Source organism: Delphinapterus leucas, chromosome 2 (genome assembly GCF_059928025.1).
Source record: "Delphinapterus leucas isolate spDelLeu-1000000601 "Yukka" chromosome 2, BTC_Dleu_Yukka2, whole genome shotgun sequence".
Classification (NCBI taxonomy): Eukaryota; Metazoa; Chordata; class Mammalia; order Artiodactyla; family Monodontidae; genus Delphinapterus; species Delphinapterus leucas.
The window spans coordinates 36,047,158-36,071,934 of NC_143130.1; the positions used below are offsets into that span (position 1 = coordinate 36,047,158).

A 24,777-nucleotide genomic window follows, 5' to 3' on the forward strand; every position below is an offset into this window, starting at 1 on the left:
TGTGGTTCTGTATTTAAATTCCCTCCCTCCTGTGCTCACCAATTTTCTTCACCTGGAAAATAGGGGTAATAATATGTATCTCAGGATTGTGGTAAGGATTAAATGCCTCTGCAGACCTATAGCTAATCCAAGAGTGAGCTCCAGGGTGTGGCTTGACACCGGATGGGATGAGTTTGGGTTCTACTGCTCTTGGACAGACCTGGACACTTTGCCTGCAGGGTGGCTGGCTGCACGGTGGCAGGTCCTAAGAAGCTGTGAGGCTCCATCTGCAGTGTGACCCCGTGCAGCTGGCCTGCAGCATGCCACAGTGGTTCATTTCCGCAACAGCCAATGCCAGCTGCCCAGGGTGAGCTCATCCTCTGTCCACAATCCGCACCGCCGACAATTCCCACATTATTAAGTGGCTCGCCTAGCCGCACTTGTTTTTTTTAAATGGCATGAGCAGCCATGCAGTTATCTATAGGTGTTTCAATAAGCTTAGAAATCTGATCATCTCATTCTCTGAAATTTCCCTTCTAGTGCCTGATGTGGATGGGATTTTTTTTTTAAACTTTATCTAAGCCTTAATTAAAAAATGGATGGATTCGATGGTAGAAATCAATGCATTTACAGGTGATAATAACACTGGCAGGACTAGGTCTGGGCAAAACTATCAAGAGGTTAAAATGAGGTATGGAACCCCTCTCCTTTTGTCACCTGCTCTCTCATTCTGGGGACACAGATACCCACCTTCACCCCTGCAGCATCTGCCCCAAATCCAGCACCTTCCAGTGATTTTCCATCATATTCAGGACTCCTTTATGGTCCCTTAGTCCCTAGCAGAACATACCCAGGGTACTGCTTTCCGCTAGATAACATTGGAGGTCTCATAATCATGTGGCAAGGACCCTTCCTTTGCAGAAAGCCCCGTCCCCCTAGGGTTCAAAGTGAGGGTGTTGGGGAAGAAGAGAGGGGAAGGGAGAGACATAGAGATGGGAGACGGATTTGGAGGGAGACAAAGAAAGAGGGAGAGAGAGAAGGAAAGAGAGGGAGCAAAGGGATGAGAGGGGAGGGAGATGGGAAGGAAGGAGAGAAAGATAAGGGGAGGGAATGCAGATGTGTAATGGTTGGACCATCTATAGAGAAACTGGAAAGCAAGGAACATAACCACTTGGTGGATGACAGAAAGGCTTCTAAGGAAATCGAGAGAAAACGCAGACTTGGGGGAAGTAGCCCACTGAGGACTGGCTGAGTGCTGGCACTTCGTGGTCAGAGAGAAGTAAGCCAAAAGGGCATTTCTGTAGGACTTCCCTGCAGTCTGGTGGTTAAGACTCCAAGGTTCCACTGCAGGGGGCGCGGGTTCGATCCCTAGTTGGGGAACTAAGATCCCACATGCCATGCGGCACAGCCAAAAAAATAGAGAAAAGCAAAAACAAACAAATGAACAAAACAGAAAGGCATATCTGAGCTGATAGAGAAACCCCAGCTGGCCCAGTCCTGGAAAAAGCTGATTTCACGAACTGATTTCTACAGACCCAACTGGAGGGGCTGAGCTACAGCAGCTGCCCTCACGGGGCCCAGGGCTCCCCAGTGGGAGGCCCGGTGAGACCACTATTGCCACCTTTTTGGCCTTATGATGACAGCCTGGCCTGGCCCCCAGGCGTAGGTCCTGAAGGGGAGACCAAAGTCCAGCTCCACATGAAGGGACCCCTCTCCCAGTCTTCCCGTTTATGCCAGGTGACTGTCTCTTCCAATCTGCCGCATGCCCAACTTCATGGACCCAAGTACTTGAGGGAACTCAAGTAACCAAGCCCAAACTGAGCTGGTGGCCCCAGGACCCATGAGAGCTCCCTGTAAGCGTTCAGGAAGTGATCGAGGAGTACCTCCTTTCTCCAGCATTCTAAATGAAGATGGAGGCACGGGGTGGTGAAAAGAACATGGGCTTTAAAATCAGGGAAGCCTTGTTTCAAATCCTGAGCCTCCACTTATTTGGAATATGATCCTGGTCTCAGTTCCCTCTTCTGTGAATTGGGCACAGTCCTACCTCCTAGAGTGACAAGGCCCTGAATATGTTAGTGTATGTACATACATGGGGAGTAGCTGTCCTGCACTTCCGTGTCCCTGGCTCAGGTGGGAGACTTCAGCCAGAGTAATACTCCTGCCCTCTCTCCTTTCCTCCTCCCCCCACTGGCTGCTAGGATTCACAGAAGGACCTTTGAGTTTGAAGGATTCAGCCTTCCCTGGTTTCTTTGTTTTGGACCTGTCTCCCCACAGAAAAAGTGCTCTCTGCCACACGCTGAGCTCTTGCCCTGCTCCGAGGGCCTGTGGGTGTCTGGCCAGTTGTGCTCATGACTGGCTGAGGATAAGTGCGGGAGCAGCCAGGCAGGAGCCAAGTCTTAGGAAGTCCTACATCCAAGCCCCTTCCTCCACCCACTATCAACAAAGCTGAGTCACAGATGTAGAAAACAAACTTAGAGTGACCAGAGGATAATGGGGGTGTGGGAGGTGTGGATAAATTGGGGGATTGGAACTGACATATACACACTAATATACATAAAATAGATAACTAATAATAACCTGCTGTATAGCACAGGAGACTCTACTCAATACTCTGTAATGGCCTACATGGGAAAAGAATCTTTAAAAAAAAGAAAAAAGAAAAAAGAAGAGTAGATACATGTATATGTATAATTGATTCACTTTGCTGTATACCTGAAGCTAACGCAACATTGTAAATCATCTATACTCCAATAAAAGTTTAAAAAAACAAAGCTGATACTTGACTTATCCTCTGTCTGAGCCCTGTGTCTGTCTCTCAGCTGGTTCTGAACTCAAGAGGAAGAAGAAAGTTAATGTTTGGTGGTTCCTGGTACATAGAAAGCACTCCTTAAACGCCTGCTACATATGCATCCCCCAGAGGTAGGGTCCCTCCACCAAATCTGGCAGAACTTCCAGGATTCTCAGTCCACCTGAGGGACACTGTTCCTCCTATAAGAAGCCACCCAGCAAGCAAGAACCAGTCAGCAAACCTGTCTCCCGTTTCGGTGATGCACCCTGATGGACTTTGGGTAAAGTTCCCAGGGTTTTATTTCCACTTGCTCCTGCCCCAGGGTCAGGGGCAATCCTGTTCTTTGGCAACCTGTGAGCCGTGGCACCCTCTGCTTAGAGCTCCAGTCCTCAGCCAACATATTCAACTTCTTCCTCCAAGGCAACTCCAGATACCGTGGTCCAGAAGACACTTACTGTTTTTCTTTCTTGTCTGCTGCTTCATGCAGTTCTGATGGGGCTGCAATCACAGGGCCCTTCTTCCTGACCTTAACAAGCCCATCATATATTCCTTCCCAGGAATGTGAATATTGAGCGGAGATGCCCTGACATCCCTCTAAAGGATTTACAAGTTTCTGCCACTAGGATCCCCAGGGCTGCCCTGTTTTCTGTCCTTCGTGCGTTTAGTTCTTCCTTCAGTTCTGTGAACTCCCAGTATCAGATTTCCCAGGAAACAAAGTGAGTTGGAGATTGGTGTGCTGGAAGTTTACCGAGGAATGCTCTAAGGCTTTGAGGGAGGGAAAGAAACAGAACCGGGCAGGGAGAGAACTGGAACTGCAATGCAGCTGTGCACAGCACACAGGCCTCAGCCAGTCCCATGGGAGCTGCAGCTGGGATGGCCCTTCAGTGGCGGCCTGCCTTGAAGCAAGGAGCCAGGCCTTCGTACCTCTACAATGACCAGACACTGGGTATGGGTTGTCACCAAGAAGGGGCGCTAACCTTGGAAAAGATGACTTTGTTTAGCCAAGAGCAATTCCAGGCGAGGGCCTCAGCTCTGAGCTGCCAGCAGCCAACATTCTGGCAGCTGGAGCAAAGCATATTTCAGTCCTAAATGGGGATCAGGCAGCTCATCACAGCACCCACTGCTCCTTCCAATATCTCTTTTTCTCTTACTTAAGTTCAGTCTCTGCTTGAAGTAAAGGACCATAACTGATATAGTCAGACACAAAGTAACCTCAGACAGTAGACTCCAATTTACCTCCTGCCTTTGGAGAGCTCTCTTCAACAACTAAATCAAGGTTTATCTGTCCACTGTACATCACCCACATTCAAAAATGAGAATAAGAACGTGAACTTCTATCAACAGGAATGCCGTGCAGACTGCTAACCACCATGGAGTTCCGCTTCGGTGATCAGTCTGTGCCTGTCAGCTCCCCATGTACAATTACCATGTGTAAAATGTGGTTCCATGGGGCTTCTCCTTGTCCCTGGAATTTCTGCAGTCTCCATGGCAGGGACAATGGTGACAGGTATCTACACATTCTAAAGAGAAGTGATGGACATGTTGTTTTAGCCTGGTCCCCTGAAAATCAGACCCTGGGACAAGGAAATGCATGCAGAAGTATATTTGGGGAAGTGGCCCAAGAAACAGGAACGGGGGACTGAGAAGAGGAAGCAGAGAAAGGTCACGGAAGTTCAGCGCTACTAGCCTGGTGATCCTCTGAGGAGCAATGCAGAAGAGAACTCAGAATTGTCTGCCCAAAGGTTGGAAGTGGAGAGAGTTCATTCACGGGCTCCTGACCTGCACTGGTCAAGCGCTGCCCCTTGGGATGCTGACTTCCCCGCACTGCAAGGTGTGCACATGCGCCAGGGTGACTGAGAGGGCTCTTGCAAGCGTCTTACTCAGACATGACATTCCAGGGTGGGAAGCCCTGCAGGTGAGGAGAGATGCTGTCTTCACCTGTAGGCAGCCAGTTTGCTGCAGCAATGGCTGGAGAAAAACACAGCCCCAGAGGACATAGGAGCAGCACAAGAGGTGTCCAACACACATATCCATGCCGGCTTTACCAGCAGGTAAAAGGTAGCCAGCATGGTTCTTCAACTAGCCGCCACAATCATCCATCTCCAGGTTGTATTAAAAAAGATAAGAGATTAAGACGATTCTTTGAAATAAGGGACTCTGCAGCTATAGAGAAGGCTGTGTCATTTTCCTTGCCCTCCCTGTGCCTCTGGAGGGCTGGGGCTGGGAGGAGGCTACCAGAGGTCAGCGGGAGAGTGGTTCGGTGCACGCAGTCCCAGCAGAGATTCTCACAAAGTGCCTCTATGAAAGATAGCCCGTAAGTGGGCATTTGGCATGCAGAAGGCACTGATGGCCAGGTTACACCAGCGCCCACTCAGGTGAGCTTTGTCCTTTTCCTCCATTGTCAGAACTTTCTGTGCCAGAAGAAAGGAGCAAGGGAAGTGAAATACCACACCGAGACCTCTCCCCACTTCCCCACGAGTGGAAGAAAGAAACAAGCATGGAGTTGGATGAGAAAGTGAACTTTTGATATAAGGTTGGACTGAACTTTTTGAAACCTGAGAATGGAACTTCTTTTTATATCTGAAGGTGATCCAAAAACTAGAGGATCTTCCCAAAATATGTTCCTGCACAGAAAAGGGAGATCCAAAAGATCTAAAGAAAAAGAAGAGAACTATTTCTGGATTGTACTAACCTGGGTTGAGAGTCATCCCTGAAACTGAATGCAGCCTCTAGTCCGCACCAGATGTTAGCACCCGGTGGACCAGGAGGCATGTGGGATCAGAGAACACATCTGGGACAGGCTGCACACCTGCAGAACACTCCTGGCTTGAGCGGTTTATACCTCTTCCACCCTACATGGCTTTGGTGTCAGAGGTCAGCTCCACCAGGTGAAACCTATTGCACCTGTAGACAACTGGACATATTTCCCATGGCTGACAAGAAGGGCATTCCAATTTAAGCTGAGCTGCTTCTCCATGTCTGTCTCTGATATTTACCTATTCCCACATTAGACTTATCTCTAAACATCAGACTTTACAACTCTGTAAAAGTTTTCCTATAACTTTAGCATGCATAAGAACCCCCTGGGGTGCTTGTTTACAATGCAAATTTCCAGTCCCCTATCCCTAGAGATTCTGATTTAGTAGGTGACCTGTAGAAAACAGTCTGAAAAACAGTGCTCTAGAAAACAGTGCTGTCTAATGGAACATTCTACGGGGTTGGAAACGTTTCATCCCTGTGCTATTCAATACAGTAGGCACTTGATATGTGGCTAGTGTGACCAAAGAAGTGAATTTTAAATTTTATTCAGTTTTAAACAATGTAAATTTAAAGACTACATGCGACTAGGGCCGCCATCCTGAACAGCACAGCTTAGGGCTTTGCTATTCAGAGTGCACAGCAAACCAGCAGCAACACCTGAAGGTTTGTTAGAAATGCAGAATTTCAGGTCCCACGGTGGACCTACTGAATCAGAATCTGCATGTAACAAGATTCCCCAGGCGGGACTTCCCTAGCGGTCCAGTGGTGAATACTCCACGCTTCAAGTCCCCGTGCGAGCCGCGCCGCCACCGCCGCCTCCAGCCGGAGCCGGTGGCACAGGCTGCGCTGCCGTTAAGTGCTTCTTGCACCCTCAGCGGCGGCAGCGGACCGATTCCCGGGTCCGCGCCGGGTGGGGAAGCCCGAACTCGCGGAGGGGAATCCATCTCGCTTCACCCCAGCCCCCGGCTGCACCCGCGGTGGGGCGGGGACGCTCTGCCAGCCCGCGAACGGCAGAGGCGGCGGCCGCGACCAGACCCATGCATGTGCCTCCCGGGCAGGAGGAGGAAGGAGTGAACAGGGCACCCCGCATCTGGAGGGGACAGCCGCGCGCCCCGTCCCTGCGTCCGGAGCGAGAGAACTCAGAGCCTCCCACCAGGCAAAGCACAGAGGAGCGGACTCTGCACCCCGGGACCGAGGAACCTTGCGCTCCAGACCCCTTGGCAGTGGCCGTCCGGGCCCAGCGGTGCTGACTGGCACCGCACACAGCTGCACCCAGCCTGCTGCCCACAGGGCAGGGCTGACCTGCCAACAAAGTTGCGGACAGCGTGGGAGAAGCCAGCACCCCCTTTCGCCATCTCCAGCTCATGGACAAATGATTCTGCCTGTCTCACCAAGGACTGATGCTCCAGAGTAAGTAAACTGCTCAAAGAACTCATGCAAATGGAACTTACAGCTTCCTTGATCAGACTCAACATTCAGATATCAAAGTAGACTGCAATACCTGTGTGGAAATAGAGGACAGAAAGCTGCGTGGAGGACATGCTCTTGGTGCTCCAGCCAGGCGTCAGAGCTGTGCCACTGAGGTGAGAGAGCCAAGTTCAGGACACTGGTCCACAAGAAACCTCCCAGCTCCACGTAATATCAAACGGCGAAAATCTCCCAGAGATCTCCATCTCAACGCCAAGACCCAGCTCCACTCAATGATCAGCAAGCTACAGTACAGGACATCCTATGCCAAACAACTAGCAAGACAGTAACACAACCCCATCCATTAGCACAGAGGCTGCCTAAAATCATAAGGACACAGACACCCCAAAACACACCACCAGACATGGACCTGCCCACCAGAAAGACAAGATCCAGCCTCATCCACCAGAACACAGGCACTAGTCCCATCCACCAGGAAGCCTACACAACCCACTGAACCAACCTTAGCCACTGGGGAGAGACACCAAAAACAATGGAAACTACAAACCTGCAGCCTGTGAAAAGGAGACCCCAAACACAGTAAATTAAGCAAAATGAGAAGACAGAGAAATACACAGCAGATAAAGGAGCAAGGCAAAAACCCACCAGACCTAACAAATGAAGAGGAAATAGGCAGTCTACCTGAAAAAGAATTCAGAATAATGATAGTAAAGATGATCCAAAATCTTGGAAATAGAATGGGGAAAATACAAGAAACGTTTAACAAGGACCTAGAAGAACTAAAGAGCAAACAGAGATGAACAACACAATAAATGAAATTAAAAATTCTCCAGAAGGGATCAATAGCAGAATAACTGAGGCAGAAGAACAGATAAGTGACCTGGAAGATAAAATAGTGGAAATAACTACTGCAGAGGAGAATAAAGAAAAAAGAATGAAAAGAACTGAGGACAGTCTCAGAGACCTCTGGGACAACATTAAAGGCACCAACATTCGAATAATAGGGGTCCCAGAAGAAGAAGAGAAAAAGAAAGGGACTGAGAAAATATTTGAAGAGATTATAGTTGAAAACTTCCCTAATATGGGAAACAAAATAGTTAATCAAGTCCAGGAAGCACAGACAGTCGCATACAAGATAACTCCAAGAAGAAACACACCAAGACATATATTAATCAAACTATCAAAAATTAAATACTGGGCTTCCCTGGTGGCGCAGTGGTTGAGAGTCTGCCTGCCAATGCGGGGGACACAGGTTCATGCCCCGGTCTGAGAAAATCCCACAAGCCGCGGAGCAGCTGGGCCCGTGAGCCATGGCCGCTGAGCCTGCACGTCCGTAACCTGTGCTCCGCAACGGGAGAGGCCACAACAGTGAAAGGCCTGCGTACCAAAAAAAAAAAAAAATTAAATACAAAGAACCAATATTAAAAGGAGCAAGGGAAAAGCAACAAGTAACACATAAGGGAATCCCCATAGGTTAACAGCTGATCTTTCAGCAGAAACTCTCCAAGCCAGAAGGGAGTGGCAGGACATATTTAAAGTGATGAAAGAGAAAAACCTACAACCAAGATTACTTTACCCAGCAAGGATCTCATTAAGATTTGATGGAGAAATTAAAACCTTTACAGACAAGCAAAAGCTAAGAGAATTCAGCACCACCAAACCAGCTTTACAACAAATGCTAAAGGAACTTCTGTAGGCAGGAAATATAAGAGAAGGAAAAGACCTATAATAATAAACCTAAAACAATTAAGAAAATAGTAATAGGAACATACATATCGATAATTACCTTAAATGTAAATGGATTAAATGCTCCAACCAAAAGACATAGACTGGCTGAATGGATACAAAAATAAGACCCGTATATAGGCTGTCTACAAGAGACCCACTTCAGACCTAGGGACACATACAGACTGAAAGTGAGGGGATGGAAAAAGATATTCCATGCAAATGGAAATCAAAAGAAAGCTGGAGTAGCAATTCTCATATCAGACAAAATAGACTTTAAAACACAGACTATTACAAGAAACAAAGAAGGACACTACATAATGATCAAGGGATCAATCCAAGAGGAAGGTAAAACAATTGTAAATATTTATGCACCCAACATAGGAGTACCTCAATACATAAGGCAAATACTAACAGCCATGAAAGGGGAAATCGACAGTAGTAACACAATCATAGTAGGGAACTTTAACACCCCACTTTCATCAATGGACAAATCACACAAAATGAAAATAAAGAAAGAAACACAAGCTTTAAATGATACATTTTAAAAGATGGACTTAAATGATATTTATAGGACATTCCATCCAAAAACAACAGAATACACATTCTTCACAAGTGCTCATGGAACATTCTCCAGGAGAGACCATATCTTGAGTCACAAATCAAGCCTCAGTAAATTTAAGAAAATTGAAATCATATCAAGTATCTTTTCCAACCACAATGCTATGAGACTAGATATCAATTACAGGAAAAGATCTGTAAGAAATACAAACACGTGGAGGCTAAACAACACACTGCTTAATAACCAAGAGATCACTGAAGAAATCAAAGAGGAAATTAAAAAATACCTAAAAATAAATGACAATGAAAACACAGTGACCCAAAACCTATGGGATGCAGCAAAAGCAGTTCTAAGAGGGAAGTTTATAGCTATACAAGCCTACCTTAAGAAACAGGAAACATCTCAAATAAACAACCTAACCTTATACCTAAAGCAATTAGAGAAAGAAGAACAAAAAAACCCAAAGTTAGCAGAAGGAAAGAAATCATAAAGATCATATTAGAAATAAATGAAAAAGAAATGAAGGAAACGATAGCAAAGATCAATAAAACTAAAAGCTGGTTCTTTGAGAAGATGAACAAAATTGATAAACCATTACTCAGGCTTATCAAGAAAAAAAGGGAGAAGACTGAAATCAATAGAATTAGAAATGAAAAAGGAGAAGTAACAACTGACACTGCAGAAATACAAAGGATCATGAGAGATCACTACAAGCAACTCTATGCCAATAAAATGGACAACCTGGAAGAAATGGACAAATTCTTACAAATGCACAACCTACCGAGACTGAACCAGGAAGAAATAGAAAATATGGACAGACCAATCACAAGCACTGAAATTGAAACTGTGATTAAAAATTTTCTAACAAACAAAAGCCCAGGACCAGATGGCTTCACAGGTGAATTCTATCAAAAATTTAGAGAAGAGCTAACACCTATCCTTCTCAAACACTTCCAAAATATAGCAGAGGGAGGAATACTCCCAAATTCATTCTACGAGGCCACACACTCTGATACCAAAACCAGACAAAGATGTCACAAAGAAAGAAAACTACAGGCCAATATCACTGATGAACATAGATGCAAAACTCCTCAACGAAATACTAGCAAACAGAATCCAACAGCACATTAAAAGGATCATACACTATGATCAAGTGGGGTTTATCCCAAGAATGCAAGGATTCTTCAGTATATGCAAATCAATCAATGTGATAAACCATATTAATTAACTGAAGGAGAAAAACCATATGATCATCTCAATAGATCTAGAGAAAGCTTTCGACAAAATTCAACACCCATTTATGACAAAAACCCTCCAGAAAGTAGGCATAGAGGGAACTTTCCTCAACATAATAAATGCCATATATGACAAACCCACAGCTAACATCGTCCGCAATGGTGAAAAACTGAAACCATTTCCACTAAGATTAGGAACAAGACAGGGTTGCCCACTCTCACCACTATTATTCAACATAGTTTTGGAAGTTTTAGCCACAGCAATCAGAGAAGAAAAAGAAATAAAAGGAATCCAACTTGGAAAAGAAGAAGTAAAGCTGGCACTGCTTGCAGATGACATGATACTACACATAGAAAATCCTAAAGATGCTACCAGAAAACTACTAGAGCTAATCAATGAATTTGGTAAAGTTGCAGGATACAAAATTAATGCACAGAAATCTCTTGCATTCCTATACACTAATTATGAAAAATCTGAAAGTGAAATTAAGAAAACAATCCCATTTACCATTGCAACAAAAAGAATAAAATATCTAGGAATAAACCTACCTAAGGAGACAAAAGACCTGTATGCAGAAAATTATAAGACACTGATGAAAGAAATTAAAGATGATACAAATAGATGGAGAGATATACCATGTTCTTGGATTGGAAAATCAACACTGTGAAAATGACTCTACTACCCAAAGCAATCTACAGATTCAATGCAATCCCTATCAAACTACCAAGGGCATTTTTCACAGACCTAGAACAAAAAATTTCACAGTTTGTATGGAAACACAAAAGACCCCGAATAGCCAAAGCAACCTTGAGAAAGAAAAACAGAGCTGGAGGAATCAGGCTCCCTGACTTCAGACTATACTACAAAGCTACAGTAATCAAGACAGTATGGTACTGGCACAAAAACAGAAATATCGATCAATGGAACAGGATAGAAAGCCCAGAGATAAACCCAGGCACATATGGTCACCTTATCTTTGATAAAGGAGGCAAGAATATACAGTGGAGAAAAGACAGCCTCTTTAATAAGTGGTGCTGGGAAAACTGGACAGCTGCATGTAAAGGAATGAAATTAGAACACTCCCTAACACCATACACAAAAATAAACTAAAATGGATTAAAGACCTAAATGTAAGGCCAGACACCATCAAACTCTTAGAGGAAAACATAGGCAGAACACTCTATGACATAAATCACAGCAAGATCCTTTATGACCCACCTCCTAGAGAAATGGAAGTAAAAACAAAAATAAACAAATGGGGCCTAATGAAACTTAAAAGCTTTTGCACAGAAAAGGAAACCATAAACAAGACGAAAAGACAACCCTCAGAATGGGAGAAAATATTTGCAAATGAAGCAACTGACAAAGGATTAATCTCCAAAACATACAAGCAACTCATGCAGCTCAATATCAAAAACAAACAAACAACCCAATCCATAAATTGGCAGAAGACCTAAAGAGACATTTCTCCAAAGAATATATACAGATTGCCAACAAACACATAAAAGAATGCTCAACATCATTAATCATTAGAGAAATGCAAATCAAAACTACAATGAGATATCATCTCACACCGGTCAGGATGGCCATCATCAAAAAATCTACAAACAATAAATGCTGGAGAGGGTGTGGAGAAAAGGGAACCCTCTTGCACTGTTGGTGGGAATGAAAGTTGATACAGCCACTATGGAGAACAGTATGGAGGCTCCTTAAAAAACTAAAAATAGAACTACCATACGACCCAGCAATCCCACTACTGGGCATATACCCTGAGAAAACCATAATTCAAAAAGAGTCATGTACCAAAATGTTCATTGCAGCTCTATTTACAGTAGCCAGGACACGGAAGCAACCTAAGTGTCCATCAGCAGATGAATGCATAAAGAAGATGTGGCACATATATACAATGGAATATTACTCAGCCATATAAAGGAATGAAATTGAGTTATTTGTAGTGAGGCGGATGGACCTAGAGACTGTCATACAGAGTGAAGTAAGTCAGAAAGAGAAAAACAAATACCGTATGCTAACACATATATATGGAATCTAAAAAAAAAATGGTCAGAAGAACCTAGGGGCAAGATGGGAATAAAGATGCAGAACTGCTAGAGAATGGACTTGAGGATACGGGGAGGGGAAAGGGTAAGCTGGGACAAAGTGAGAGAGTGGCATGGACATATATACACTACCAAACGTAAAATAGATAGCTAGTGGGAAGCAGCTGCATAGCACAGAGAGATCAGCTCGGTGTTTTGTGACCACCTAGAGTGGTGGGATAGGGAGGGTGGGAGGGAGGGAGATGCAAGAGGGAAGAGATATGGGGACATATGTATATGTATAACTGATTCACTTTGTTATAAAGCAGAAACTGACACACCACTGTAAAGCTATTATACTCTAATAAAGATGTTAAAAAAAAAAAAAAAAGACTCCACGCTTCCATAGCATGAAGCACAGGTTCGATCCCTGGTTGGGGAACTAAGATCCCGCATTGCCCGCCGTGCAGCCCCCAAAAATAAATAATAAATAAATTAAAAAAAAAAAAGATCCACAGGCAATCGATAAGTCACTTTCGAGAACAGTTTGGTTCCTCATTGAGATCTCCCATTCCTGTACTACGTGCTGTTAACACAGCTCTCTTATTCTAGATGCATTCTAATAGCCAACTGTATAATGATCTAATCTAGCTCTTACCCAGAATATGGGATTCTGATGTAACTAGAATTATTGGTTTAGAAGAAATGAGGGGTGTGTGTGTGTGTGTGTGTGTGTTGAGAGAGAAAGAGGGAGAAAGAGATAAGAAGGTAGGTTGTAATAAAGTTATAAAGGGTCCTAGATGCTAGCCAGGGGTTTACATTTTATTCTTTGGGCAACAGAGAACCATCAAAAGCTGTTAAGCAGGCAAGCGATATAAGTAGAGTTATATATTTTACGACGATAACGCATGGAAGCATGGAGGATGGAGTGGAGGATGTGCCTCGCCACACCGCTATCTCCATTGTCCACTAGGTCTTATATCAATATTAAGCATTACTACAGGGAGTAGCATTGGCTACCTTACCTTCTTGTTAGATTTGAGGAACAGCAAATATTTAGGACTTATAGGATTCATCTATTCTCCAGCATCAACGTCCACAAATATCCAACCCAGATCTTCAGAATAATATAGTACTCGTTCTCTTTTCATGAGAGGAAATAACGAACACTTTTTGCATTTCAATCCTAAAGATTATTTCTCAGTGATAAACCAGATGTTCACCATCTCTAATAGTGAACTCCTTGGGGTCTGATTCACCACTGAAACAATTGTTTGCTTCTTAAGTATACTTTTTAAACATATCATTTTAAGACTAAAAGTATAGGTAGGGACTTCCGAGGTCGCCGGCGTTCTGGAGCCCAGACGCAGCCTCTGAGTCGCCCAACACCTTCTTTTCGGTCAGCTGCGTGAGGGTCTCGCCGGGGCATGTCGTCCGTGCCGCTCGGCCCGTCGTACGCCTGTGCGCTCGCCCCGCCGGCCGGCCTGCGGAGCTCCCGCCCGTGTCCCCCAGCGGGTCCGGGAAGTCCTGGCACCGCCTCGATGGCGGCTCCGCCGGACGCGCAGACTGGACCGCAGCCCGCACCCCGAGCTGACGGCGTCATGAGGCGCCTGCCCTACTTCTGCCGCGGCCAGGTGGTGTGGGGCTTCGGTCGCAGCTCCAAGCAGCTGGGCATCCCTACAGCTAACTTTCCTGAACAAGTAATAGATAATCTTCCAGCTGATGTATCCACTGGCATTTACCATGGTTGGGTCAGTGTTGGAAGTGGAGACGTCCATAAGACGGTGATGAGCATAGGATGGAACCCATACTACAAGAATACGAAAAAGTCCATGGAAACTCGTATCATGCATACTTTCAAAGAGGACTTCTATGGGGAACTTCTCAATGTGGCCGTCGTCGGCTACCTCAGACCAGAAAAGAACTTTGATTCTTTAGAGTCACTTATTTCAGCAATTCAAGGTGATACTGCGGAAGCTAAGAAACGACTAGATTTACCAGAACATTTGAAACTCAAAGAAGACAATTTCTTCCAGGTTCCTAAAAGCAAAATAATGAATGGCCACTGATGGAAAAGCATCTTATTTATTCATTCACTGTTTTCTAATATTTTACTGCTCATAACTCTACAGCCTCATCCTGGTTATATTTTAAAAATCAAACATTTTCCTACAGCTGTGAATCAAACAGTACAATGTAGTTACCATATTATGTTCCAACTGTTCAATTAAACCCATCATGTTACAGTACTAAAAAGGTTCATTTTAAAAATCAAGATTCTTTTTTATGTAATATGCTGATTAAAATGTACACTTGAAAGGTCTTAAGTGTTTTTTAATGGAAATGAAATATATATAAATATGGGTAACAGGCAATTCACTAGTTTGAGATGAGAACTATAATTCTCATGGTAAAATTCTAGCATGCATGTACTGTGTAGCATGCTCTGCTACTCAGAAGGCTTATGAAAGTAACTATATTAAGCAGAGGGTTGACAGTTTATTACAAACCTAAGGGGAAAAATCCAGACTTCGTACTTTTGATATTTTGTGAATTTATATATTATTATAGACATAAAGACTTGTGAAATTTCATTTCAATTAGTCATTTCCTTTAAGGGCTCAAATCATTGTACTGGGTTCCATTTTTGTTACAGCTGCCTCAGTTCTAATTGGTCTAGACTCTCTCCCTATTAGTTTTTTTGTTTTTCTTTTAAAACAGTAAAATGAGTGTTTTTCGAATCTCTAGGTCTCATTTTTGTGTTGTATAACACTTCCCTCTGTAAGAGTAGATATTCTTCAACATTTTCTTAACCTTTGTTTTCTGTAAACAATTGTGTGCCAGTTTTTCCATTTAGAATATCCAACTCTACATTTACAACATGTAGAGTTTCATCTGCGTCTGTATCTGCCATCCCATCCCTTCACTATATGAAGAGTGATTAAGTGCATATCTCTTGCATTTTAGAAAAAACACCCAAAACTTCATCTGTAGGTTTCCTCAAAGTTTAAATGAACGCCTAGCAGTTCATTTATATATACCAGTTTCTTAAACAACACAAAATACTTGTTTCCCCCCTAGGGAAACTATTTAAGAGCCAACTAAACTATGAAATACAAAGTTATTTGTTTTTAATGTAATTATATGTTCCTGAGCAAATGCAAACTGTTGTAGCTGTGTGTGCACAATGTAATTTAAGTCTAAAGAGTGCTATCTAGAAGGTAATTTTAAAGATAACTCATTATAAAACCATTTTCCCCTAATCTGCATAAATGAGAGAACTGATTTTAACAAAACTGTTTATATAATATTTAGAAAAACATCTAAAGCTAATGTTGGAGAAGGGGGAAGCAGGAATAAATTCATTTGGATTGTTTTGACTTTTTGGTGTATGAATTTACGGCAAACAATGTAGTATGTGTCTTTTTCATTTCTTATTTATAGAAATACTTAGAAAATGTAATTTCACGTTAGAAATCCTATACTTGAAAGAAGCCCCAATTATCAGTGGTTCTATGAAACAAAGTTAAAAACAAACATGGAAGGTGTAAAAAAGATGTGTTTCTTTGAGTAGCTTGTGACTGATTATATCCTCATTAAGTGTGAAATTTCTTTGATATTGTCACCTTACATTTTGTTAAATAACTATTGTTTTTGAAAAACCTATAGTGTGTGGTTTAGGACTTAGTTAATAGTGCCTACAATTTTTTAAGTTTTATATTAAGTGTTTATATATTATAAGAAATTGCAGTAGGGCCACTTTTGATTAGTCAGTGTTTTCAGGCCTTGAAATAAATCTTGATCAAGTGAAAAAAAAAAGTATAGGTAGGATATTTACGGGACACATATAAGAAAAACAGCTGCAACTGGGGGGTGGGCAGAGGTATGAAATGCAAAGAGAATTGAGGGACTTAAAAAGTGCTCCTCGTCTTTTATTTAGGCTCAGAAGTCCTCTGATGCACCCAAACAGTGGATACTGGTCAGCCAGGCGAAGTCTGAGAGGAAAAGAACCGAAAGAAAGGCATCTGCTGTTTCCTAGGTGACAGGGTTCTTTAAGGCGCTCTGTTTGTCAAGGACTAACTTAGAGAAATTATTTCTCCTAGTACTCAAAACACTGTGGGCAAGAGAACAGCCCCAAAAGAGCACTCAGAAGACAAGGAGACCAGTATTGGGACACAGGGGACCAGCGAGATGAAAGGGTCATAGGAGGTCAGATACAAACATGTGGTCAACAAGAGCCAAGGAGAGGAGGGGTGGATGAAGTCAGTGCCCTGCAGCTCAGGCCGCCTCTTAATGGAGGGACCAGAGAACCAAACCCTCTACCCATCCAGCTGGGAGGACATGTTCTTAGAGCAGTGGTCTCCAAACAGGGTGACACGCCCCAGGGAGTGGGCAAGATGAACAACTGGGGCTTGGGAAGAAATTAGAATCTCTAGTTATATTTATTTTTTATCTTTAAAAGACAAGGAATTAAGTTTTGCTGAAGCTTAAAACATAGACTGACATCGGCCCCTCACTCTGCCAGCACATCAGAAGGCCCCATGTCCAGTTAGTATGCAAGCCAGAAAATAGCTATTGGATACTGTGAAAGGAAGTGTTTCGTTCCTTTCAGCACACTGAGACGTACTGTGTTATTTTAATATTTCCAGGCACATGGATTTATGTGTTACATTACGTAGTTTTTACTAAACCAACCCTCTTAAAATGGAAAAGTGGCTTTAAAAGATTCTTGCAAAGCAACAGTAGCACAAAGATAATTCGAATAATGCAAACACAAGTGAGCAACAACAGCCGATATACTTCTGCTACGGGTAAAAGCTATTCATCAGCCATATGACAAGGAAAAAGAACAGTGAGATTTGCCAGGAAGTGAGCCGCCAAACTTGAAATGATCACAAAGATATTTTGTATCAGGGATCTGTGCTCATCATAGTAATGATGAACCTCACTCTTCAAATATATATTGAAAAGTGTGAAGCCATCGTGGTTAGCAGAAGCTATGGGTCCAGAAGATGAAGACAAACCTCCATAATGTTTTCAGTAATATTTAATATCATGAATTACTAACTAATATACTTTAAACAATGTTCCCTAAATATAATCCTAAATGTTTATGTCTTTTTTCTTCCTTAATAGTAAAAACCCAAAATGTAGCATACCATGTAGAAAACACTTGTTCTTCCTGCCATGGAAATATGGATGAAGTACTCATAAAACAATTTAGGGGTAAAAATATCTGGGCACATTTGTCAAGATATACTATTGGATACCATGTAGAAAGCACTGCTGGGACTTCCCTGGTGGTCCAGTGGTTAAGACTCTGCACTTCCACTGCAGGGGGCCTGGGCTCGATCCCTGGTCAGGGAACTAGATCCCACATGCATGCCGTAACTAAGAGTTTGCATGCCACAACTAAGGAGCCCGTGTGCCACAACTAAGGAGCTGGCGAGCCACAACTAAGGAGCCCAGAAGCCACAACTAAGGAGCCCAGATGCGACAACTAAGGAGACTGCCTGCTTGGACTAAGACCTGGTGCAACCAAATAAATAAACACTAAAAAAAAAAAAAAGATGAGTTTTGCACGTTTTTTTTACACAAAGGTTGAGTGTTCAAAACTTTTTGACTTTTCTATGATTATAAATGGCCACCAGTAAATTGCTACCTAAGCAAATATCTCCCCGCATTCCACACCTCCACACCAAATACATCTCATTTGAATCTTCAGGGTAAAAGTCATATATCATCTAAGACACAGAAAGGAGCTTTTTTCAGAAAGAAACATGATATGGAGAGAGCATACTGAAAACGGTTATTTGGAAATATTTTCATCATTATATGATTATGTTGCAATAAACTATGCTTGACACCTATAAACACTTTCGTATCTGCACAACTGAAAAACTTGGAGGCAGAATTTTTCTAACTCAGTTTAAAATCTTTCAAGGAGTTTCAATAAGTTTAAAACCCACTTACTAACAAAGTACATGTGCAGCATCTTCTGATTAACATGCAAGAATAATCCACCTCAAGAATATGGATACCTACTCACCCAATTTCAACTTTTTAAACAATTTGCAAAACTGACAGAACTGCAAATTTTAGTGTAAGGGCAGTACTGCTTCCATGTGGATCTGCTTATTTCTGGAAGGCATCTTTTTCAGCTACAGAAGCCCTTAAAACCAAATACTAAAATAAACTGAAATTAGAACCAGACTTTTGAATCATTCAAAAGGGGTTAAAATAAGGTTTTCAAATATAGTAAATTTCCAAAAAACGTCCATCACGTTGCTCTCCTTTATAGAGATTGAGTACATTATATTATAAATTATAGATCTAACTGTTTCAATGATCTCATCTTTTCCTTTTATGTGTATGTTTCCTAACATACATAACTATTATTTAAAAAGAAATTTGCCACTTATTTTTTTAACATCTTTATTGGAGTATAATTGCTTTACAATGGTGTGTTAGTTTCTGCTGTATAACAAAGTGAATCATCTATACATATACATATGTCCCCATATCTCCTCCCTCTTCTGCCTCCCTCCCACTCTCCCTATCCCACCCCTCTAGGTGGTCACAGAGCACGGAGCTGATCTCCCTCTACTATCGCCCATCTCTGGAGCTTGCTTAGGTGGTGTTCTGCCTTCTGTGGGCACACTGGGATGGAATCCCCTCTCCTCATGCACGCCGAAACAAAGGTCTTTCGCCTCTCTGGCAGTTCCAAACTTTTTCCCCGGACTCCCTCCCAGCTAGCTGTGGCGCACTAGCCCCCTTCAGGCTGTGTTCATGCAGCCAACCCCAGTCCTCTCCCTGGGATCCACCAAAGCCCAAGCCTCAGCTCCCAGCCCCACCCGTCCCGGCGGCTGAGCCGACAAGCCTCTCGGGCTGGTGAGTGCTGGCCGGCACTGATCCTCTGTGCAGGAATCTCTCCGCTTTGCCCTCTGCACCCCTGTTGCTGCGCTCTCCTCCGCGGCTCTGAAGCTTCCCCACTCTGCCACCGGCAGTCTCCACCCGCGAAGGGGCTTCCTAGTGTGTGGAAACCTTTCCTCCTTCACAGCTCCCTCCCACTGGTGCAGGTCTTGTCCCTATCCTTTTGTCTCTGTTTTTTTTCTTTTGCTCTACCCAGGTATGTGGGGATTTTCTTGCCTTTTGGGAAGTCTGATGTCTTCTACTAGCGTTCAGTAGTTGTTCTGTAGTTGTTCCGCATGTAGATGTATTTTTGATGTATTTATGAGGAGGAAGGTGATCTCCACATCTCAGTCCTCCGCCATTTTGAACATCTCTCCACTTATTTTTAAGCACATAAACAAACACATATTTGGGGCAGGGGCTTGCAGGGATTAGAGATCACCCTTAAAGGGCAGGAGGCCTAAGACTGCCTGGACATAGGAGGAAAGATGACCACAAAGACACAAAGAAGAAATGTATTAACAAGGCCAAACAGCACAGATAATGCAACACACACATATGGACTGGCCAAGGAAGGAATTGCAACTGCAGTAATAGAAAATGTGTTCCAGAATAATCCAACCCTGAGATGATGCTGAAAGGAGAGAATCTCAGCAGCAAACAGCAACCAACGTAAAAACCGGCAAGGTCACCACGCACTCAGGGCAACAAACACATTGGTTCATTCCTTCATCAAGGATTTATTGGCCATTCATTTTGTGCTAGGGACTGTGACAGGTACTGGAGTAAACCATGAACTTGGCAGAAAATCTTCCTTTGAGGAGGCGACAGGCAAGTGGAGGAAATAAGCATGTTAACTTATGACTAAATGCAATGTGATTAACTGAATTTCAATGATCTCTGAAAGGAAAAAAACAAAACAAAAAGAGAACTGGGACCAGAAACCAATAAGCTTCTGCACCATGTCACCCACACCTAGACATAAGACACAGTTATCCATCTCTTACTTAGTAGAATTCTGTAATTAGTGTACTGTTCTTACTGATATCTGTTAGATGAACTAAAGTTAATGGTTTACTTTCTGGTTAAATTAAGCACAGTTCTATGGAATAGGCAATTATAGACATACATATATTTCCAATTCCCCAATACTAAGGATTGTTCTGTTCAGATCTCGTTGCTATTTCTCTTCTGCCTGGACTGTCCCCTCACCTAAGACCATCATCATTCTTCTTTCATGTTGGCTCTCTTCCTGAGTTCGAGGCCTTGTTCTCAGCCTCTGCTTGGGTCATCATCACCTGCACCGTCAGGGCTTTTTCCCCTTTCCTATACCCTCTGCGCAATGACCACTGCCCATTAATGGTCACTAGGGAAAGGTCCTCTTTCCAGGCGAGGGACCCTGCAGCCCTCGGGCTTTCCTGAATCTCAGCCCCTGGGTCTTCTGGCCAGTTGATTCTGTGTTCTGTTTGCACTTGAGGAGCTGGGGAGGGGCTTTTCAATGCTCTCCTTTGCCAGAAGAACAACACAGATTAAGTTCTAACGTGTTAAAGTTCTAAAGTTTCCAGACCTGCAGCCGTCCAGGAATTTTACTGTTTAACCACTTCAGACCAACAGCCATGTCAGCTATGTTAACTTTCACCTTAACCTTATGGTTGAAGTAACCCTTAAGATTTCTCACCAGTACAGTAATGTGGCTTCACAGCTTGTAGAAATTCTGTCTCCCTCCCATTTCTCACTGTATATACTATATTGTGAACGTTTGATTTTAGCCCAATTGACATTTTTTAAGTGTTTTTACTTTTGTGCATAAAACACCAAATCATATGGTATTATGAACAGGGATGCGTGTTTCAAATGAAACACTTCTGAATGTATTCAACTAACTCATTCAAAAAAAATTCTCATTGTCATACTAGATAGTCAAAATCTGAATCAGCACTTCTCCATTCAGACTGGCCACACATCCAGAGTTCAACGGCCACATGTAGTGCTTATGCTGGCCAGTTCTAGAAAACTGATTTGTTCATGTGGATGAGAGTATCAAATGAGGAGAGACACAGGTCATTAAATAAATTGTTTCTTCACAAACTAGAAAATATGTTTCTGGAGTCGAAAACAACGCCGAAGAAGTAAAGTCTTTCCTCCAAACTAACAAGTATTAATTTCTAAGCTAAATAATTTTATGTCAATATAAATTACAATTAGCAATCTAATAAATTCTAGTACCTTGGATTTTTTAAAAAATTATCTAACACCCACCATTGTCTGTGTGTCTACCGAAAGTGGGAAGTATAAAGATTATCCCTGTTCTTTGGCACTCACAGTCTGGTGAAGGGGTAGACATGGCCATTAATATTTGACATGTAGGACAATGTGATAAGGAGGACAATGACCAGGGCCACTTAAACAAGTGAAGGAACACAGGAAGACGTCACAGAAGAGGTGACATTGGAGCTGAGTCTTGAAGGATAAACAGGAGTCTTCCAAATGAACAAAATAGGAAAGAGCACTGCAGCCAGAGGAAAAGCACACTTACAAGGCACAAAGGGCAGAAGAAGCTGGCAGTGTTTAGGGAGCTATGTGAACGTTTGCATAAGTTGTACAGAAGAAGAATACGGGGAGAAGAGAGGCTAGAAAGAGACAAGTAGGGGTCCTTCATGATCAGGTTCATGTTTGGTAAGATCACTTTGACTGTAGTTTGAGAAATAAAATGAAGAGGACCAGACTGAAGGCAAGGAAGCCACGGCTGAGGCTCTTGCCCAGTTCAGCTTAGAGATGCTGAGAGACTGGACAAAAGGCACGACAGGGCGAGGAGAGAAGGGAACAGATATAAGAGGGTTTCCAGAAGCAGAATCAACAGGACCTGGTGAGAGGTAGGATGTGGGGTGTGAGTGAGAGAGCAGGACCCAGGAAGCCCCCTGGGTCTCTGGTTATAACCAAATCTTCCCCCCACAAAATTCCCTTTCCCTGGCTGTGATGGCATCTGCCAACCTTCAGCCCAAATTTCATTTCCAAAGCAGATACCACCCATAAACAGAAATAATTTCTAACTTACAGGATATCAGATCTTAAACTCGTAAGTGACTGACACACAGAACAGCAGAGATGGAAACAAATCGGCCGAAATTAAAATATTTAAATCATAAAAGGTTTCAGTCCTTTAACCATCAAAAGCTACAAACTGTCAGACATAAAATTTCAGGTTGAGTAAGTGAAGCCATGCTGAAAGGGTATAATATTCTTGGAGAACTTTGTACACAAAGCAAACACCAATAAATCATTTAATAATTGCTGAATCTCCATATGCGTGCCAGGCTGACCCAGGCCCATGACAGGACTTAATGAAAGTGTCCACTACAGATGAGTTCACTTTCCCCTCACACTCTGAGTTGGAGCATAGTGCCTCATAAATATTTAACTTAAACTATAAAACAGAAAGATCAACCTGGGACATTAACACCAGAAAGTTAAGCTGAAAGTCATACGGTGATAGCCTCCGTTTTAATTAATGCTCTACTACACACACTGCTGTTGGTTTTTTAAAACGGTTTCATGTTCGGTATCTGACAGTTACACTGAAAACACTACAGCCCTTATTCACATTATTGTGCGATTTCCACTAATTTCTGACAAGGGAAAATACACACGTTTGGCTTTTCTCTGGCACGAAACCTTGATTATTTGGCTGTGGCCATCAGGATTTAAGATGCTGAGGAGTCTTCGTAAAGCACTTCATCTACCTTCATGTCATTTTCATCCACGGGGACCTGAAGGCAAATCTGCTCTTTGAAAGCCAAGGCCAGGGTGTAGGGCCTCACATCCTGGGACTGCAGACAGCGCTTCAGGTAGGCATCGTAGTAGCCCTTGCCCCGCCCCAAACGGTTGCCGTGTTTGTCAAACCCAAGACCCGGCATGAAGATGAGATCAAGTCCCCCTGCGGAAATGAGGAATAAAGTTACGAAGGTTAATGGTGTCTGGAAAAGACTGATCGCTTCCAGATCTGGTTTTTGTTTTTTAATGACATCATTTTCTCTGATTTTTAAAGAAATACATGATCACTCTAGAAAAATCCTAACAGTAAAGAGCTGGACAAAGAAAGAAGTAAAAATTACTCAGCAACCAGTAAGTCTGTCATCCATCCCCTAGCCGTTCTTTCATGTATACCTGTACAAAAATGCCAGATTCCCAGGCCCCGTCCACACCTAGTTAAAGAGAATCTCCAGGGATAGGGCCTAAGAATTCCTTTTTCTCTAATTTTCTTTCTTTAAGCATACAGCTGACCCTACATACTGTCCCAGGACACTGACAACTGAAGGAGTGGGAGAGGGTCAGAAAGAAGCCAGAAAAGACAGAGCTATTCTCAAAGTCGATGAGCAGAAGGAGGGTTAGCTGTTAAGAGAATCAAGCTTACCCTCTTCATTTCCCCTCTTACTGGAGAGGGAAGGCCGGGTTGTCCTGCTTCCCTGGATTCATGTGAGAGCAACTTTCGACCCACTCAGGAACGTTCCAAAGGTACAAGATGGGGACCCATAATTGGTCCTCTGGCTGGAACTCTCCCAGGGAACACAGGGACCAGAACTGGCCATGGCATCATCAGGGCAGAGCTGGCTGCCGGGGCTCAAGGTAGAAGGCAGGGTCTTGAAAGTTTTAAAAAGCTGACCACAGTGAAAGGTGTGATGAATGCTATAAAGGTCATGAGGATGTCCATGGATTTTGTGAGGTCCAGGGAATGGTCCTCCAGCCCCTGGCAGGGAGCATGACGCACCAGCACTACTCAAGAGGCACATCGCTTACGCAACGCAGCAGTCTGTCTGTAGCCTTCCTGTACTGAGCCTTGGCCTTTTGAGGGCTGTCCTGGGGGCTTCTGGGTGACCTACAGCTTAGCAAGGGCTAACCACTCATGCAGCATTGCTGGCAAGGACATACCAGGGTTGGAAGCCATGAATTCTCTGGAACAGGGTGTTCAGAGTAGAGGTATTCAGACTGCCAGCTAGGCTGGCCCCCACTGTAGCAGCTGTTACGACTCCCTGCAGAGCCGTGAGGTGAACTCAGCTTCTCTCCGGCTCCCAGCACACACCTGTAATCCCTTGCCTGCAAAAATCTGGCAGAGCACGCCTCAGATTACAGTCCTGACCTTCTCATGGAAACCTGCTCGCCTACTCCAATCCCAACTTGCTAAGAGGCCCTGGTCTCTGACTTTCAACTTTCCTCCCTGTCCCCTGCCCTGCTCATCTCTCTTGGGAATAATGGTGGCTTGTGCACTTGACTTTGCTTCCTCCAAGTCCTCCTGATGTTGCCAGAGCACTCTTGGGCTTAAAGTTCAGCTCCGTCATTATACCCAGAACACACAC

The 24,777-nt window shown here is 43.5% G+C and overlaps 1 protein-coding gene and 1 pseudogene across 8 annotated transcripts in view; one reads left to right on the top strand and one right to left on the bottom strand.

The window, feature by feature from the left end:
* The window catches only part of MTHFS (methenyltetrahydrofolate synthetase), a 287,753-nt gene that overhangs the window by 213,708 nt on the left and 49,268 nt on the right, over positions 1-24,777 (bottom strand). The window contains exon 3 of one of the 8 annotated variants that reach the window (XM_022554563.3): positions 20,147-23,360. The exons of the other annotated variants lie outside the window; for them this stretch is intronic. Within the exon in view, the coding sequence (XP_022410271.1) occupies positions 23,128-23,360 (233 nt within the window). The 3' untranslated portion in view covers positions 20,147-23,127. Of the gene's footprint in view, positions 1-20,146; positions 23,361-24,777 lie in introns of those variants that run through there. 8 annotated transcript variants of the gene reach the window in all.
* LOC115803914 (riboflavin kinase pseudogene) lies at positions 14,087-14,679 on the top strand (annotated as a pseudogene).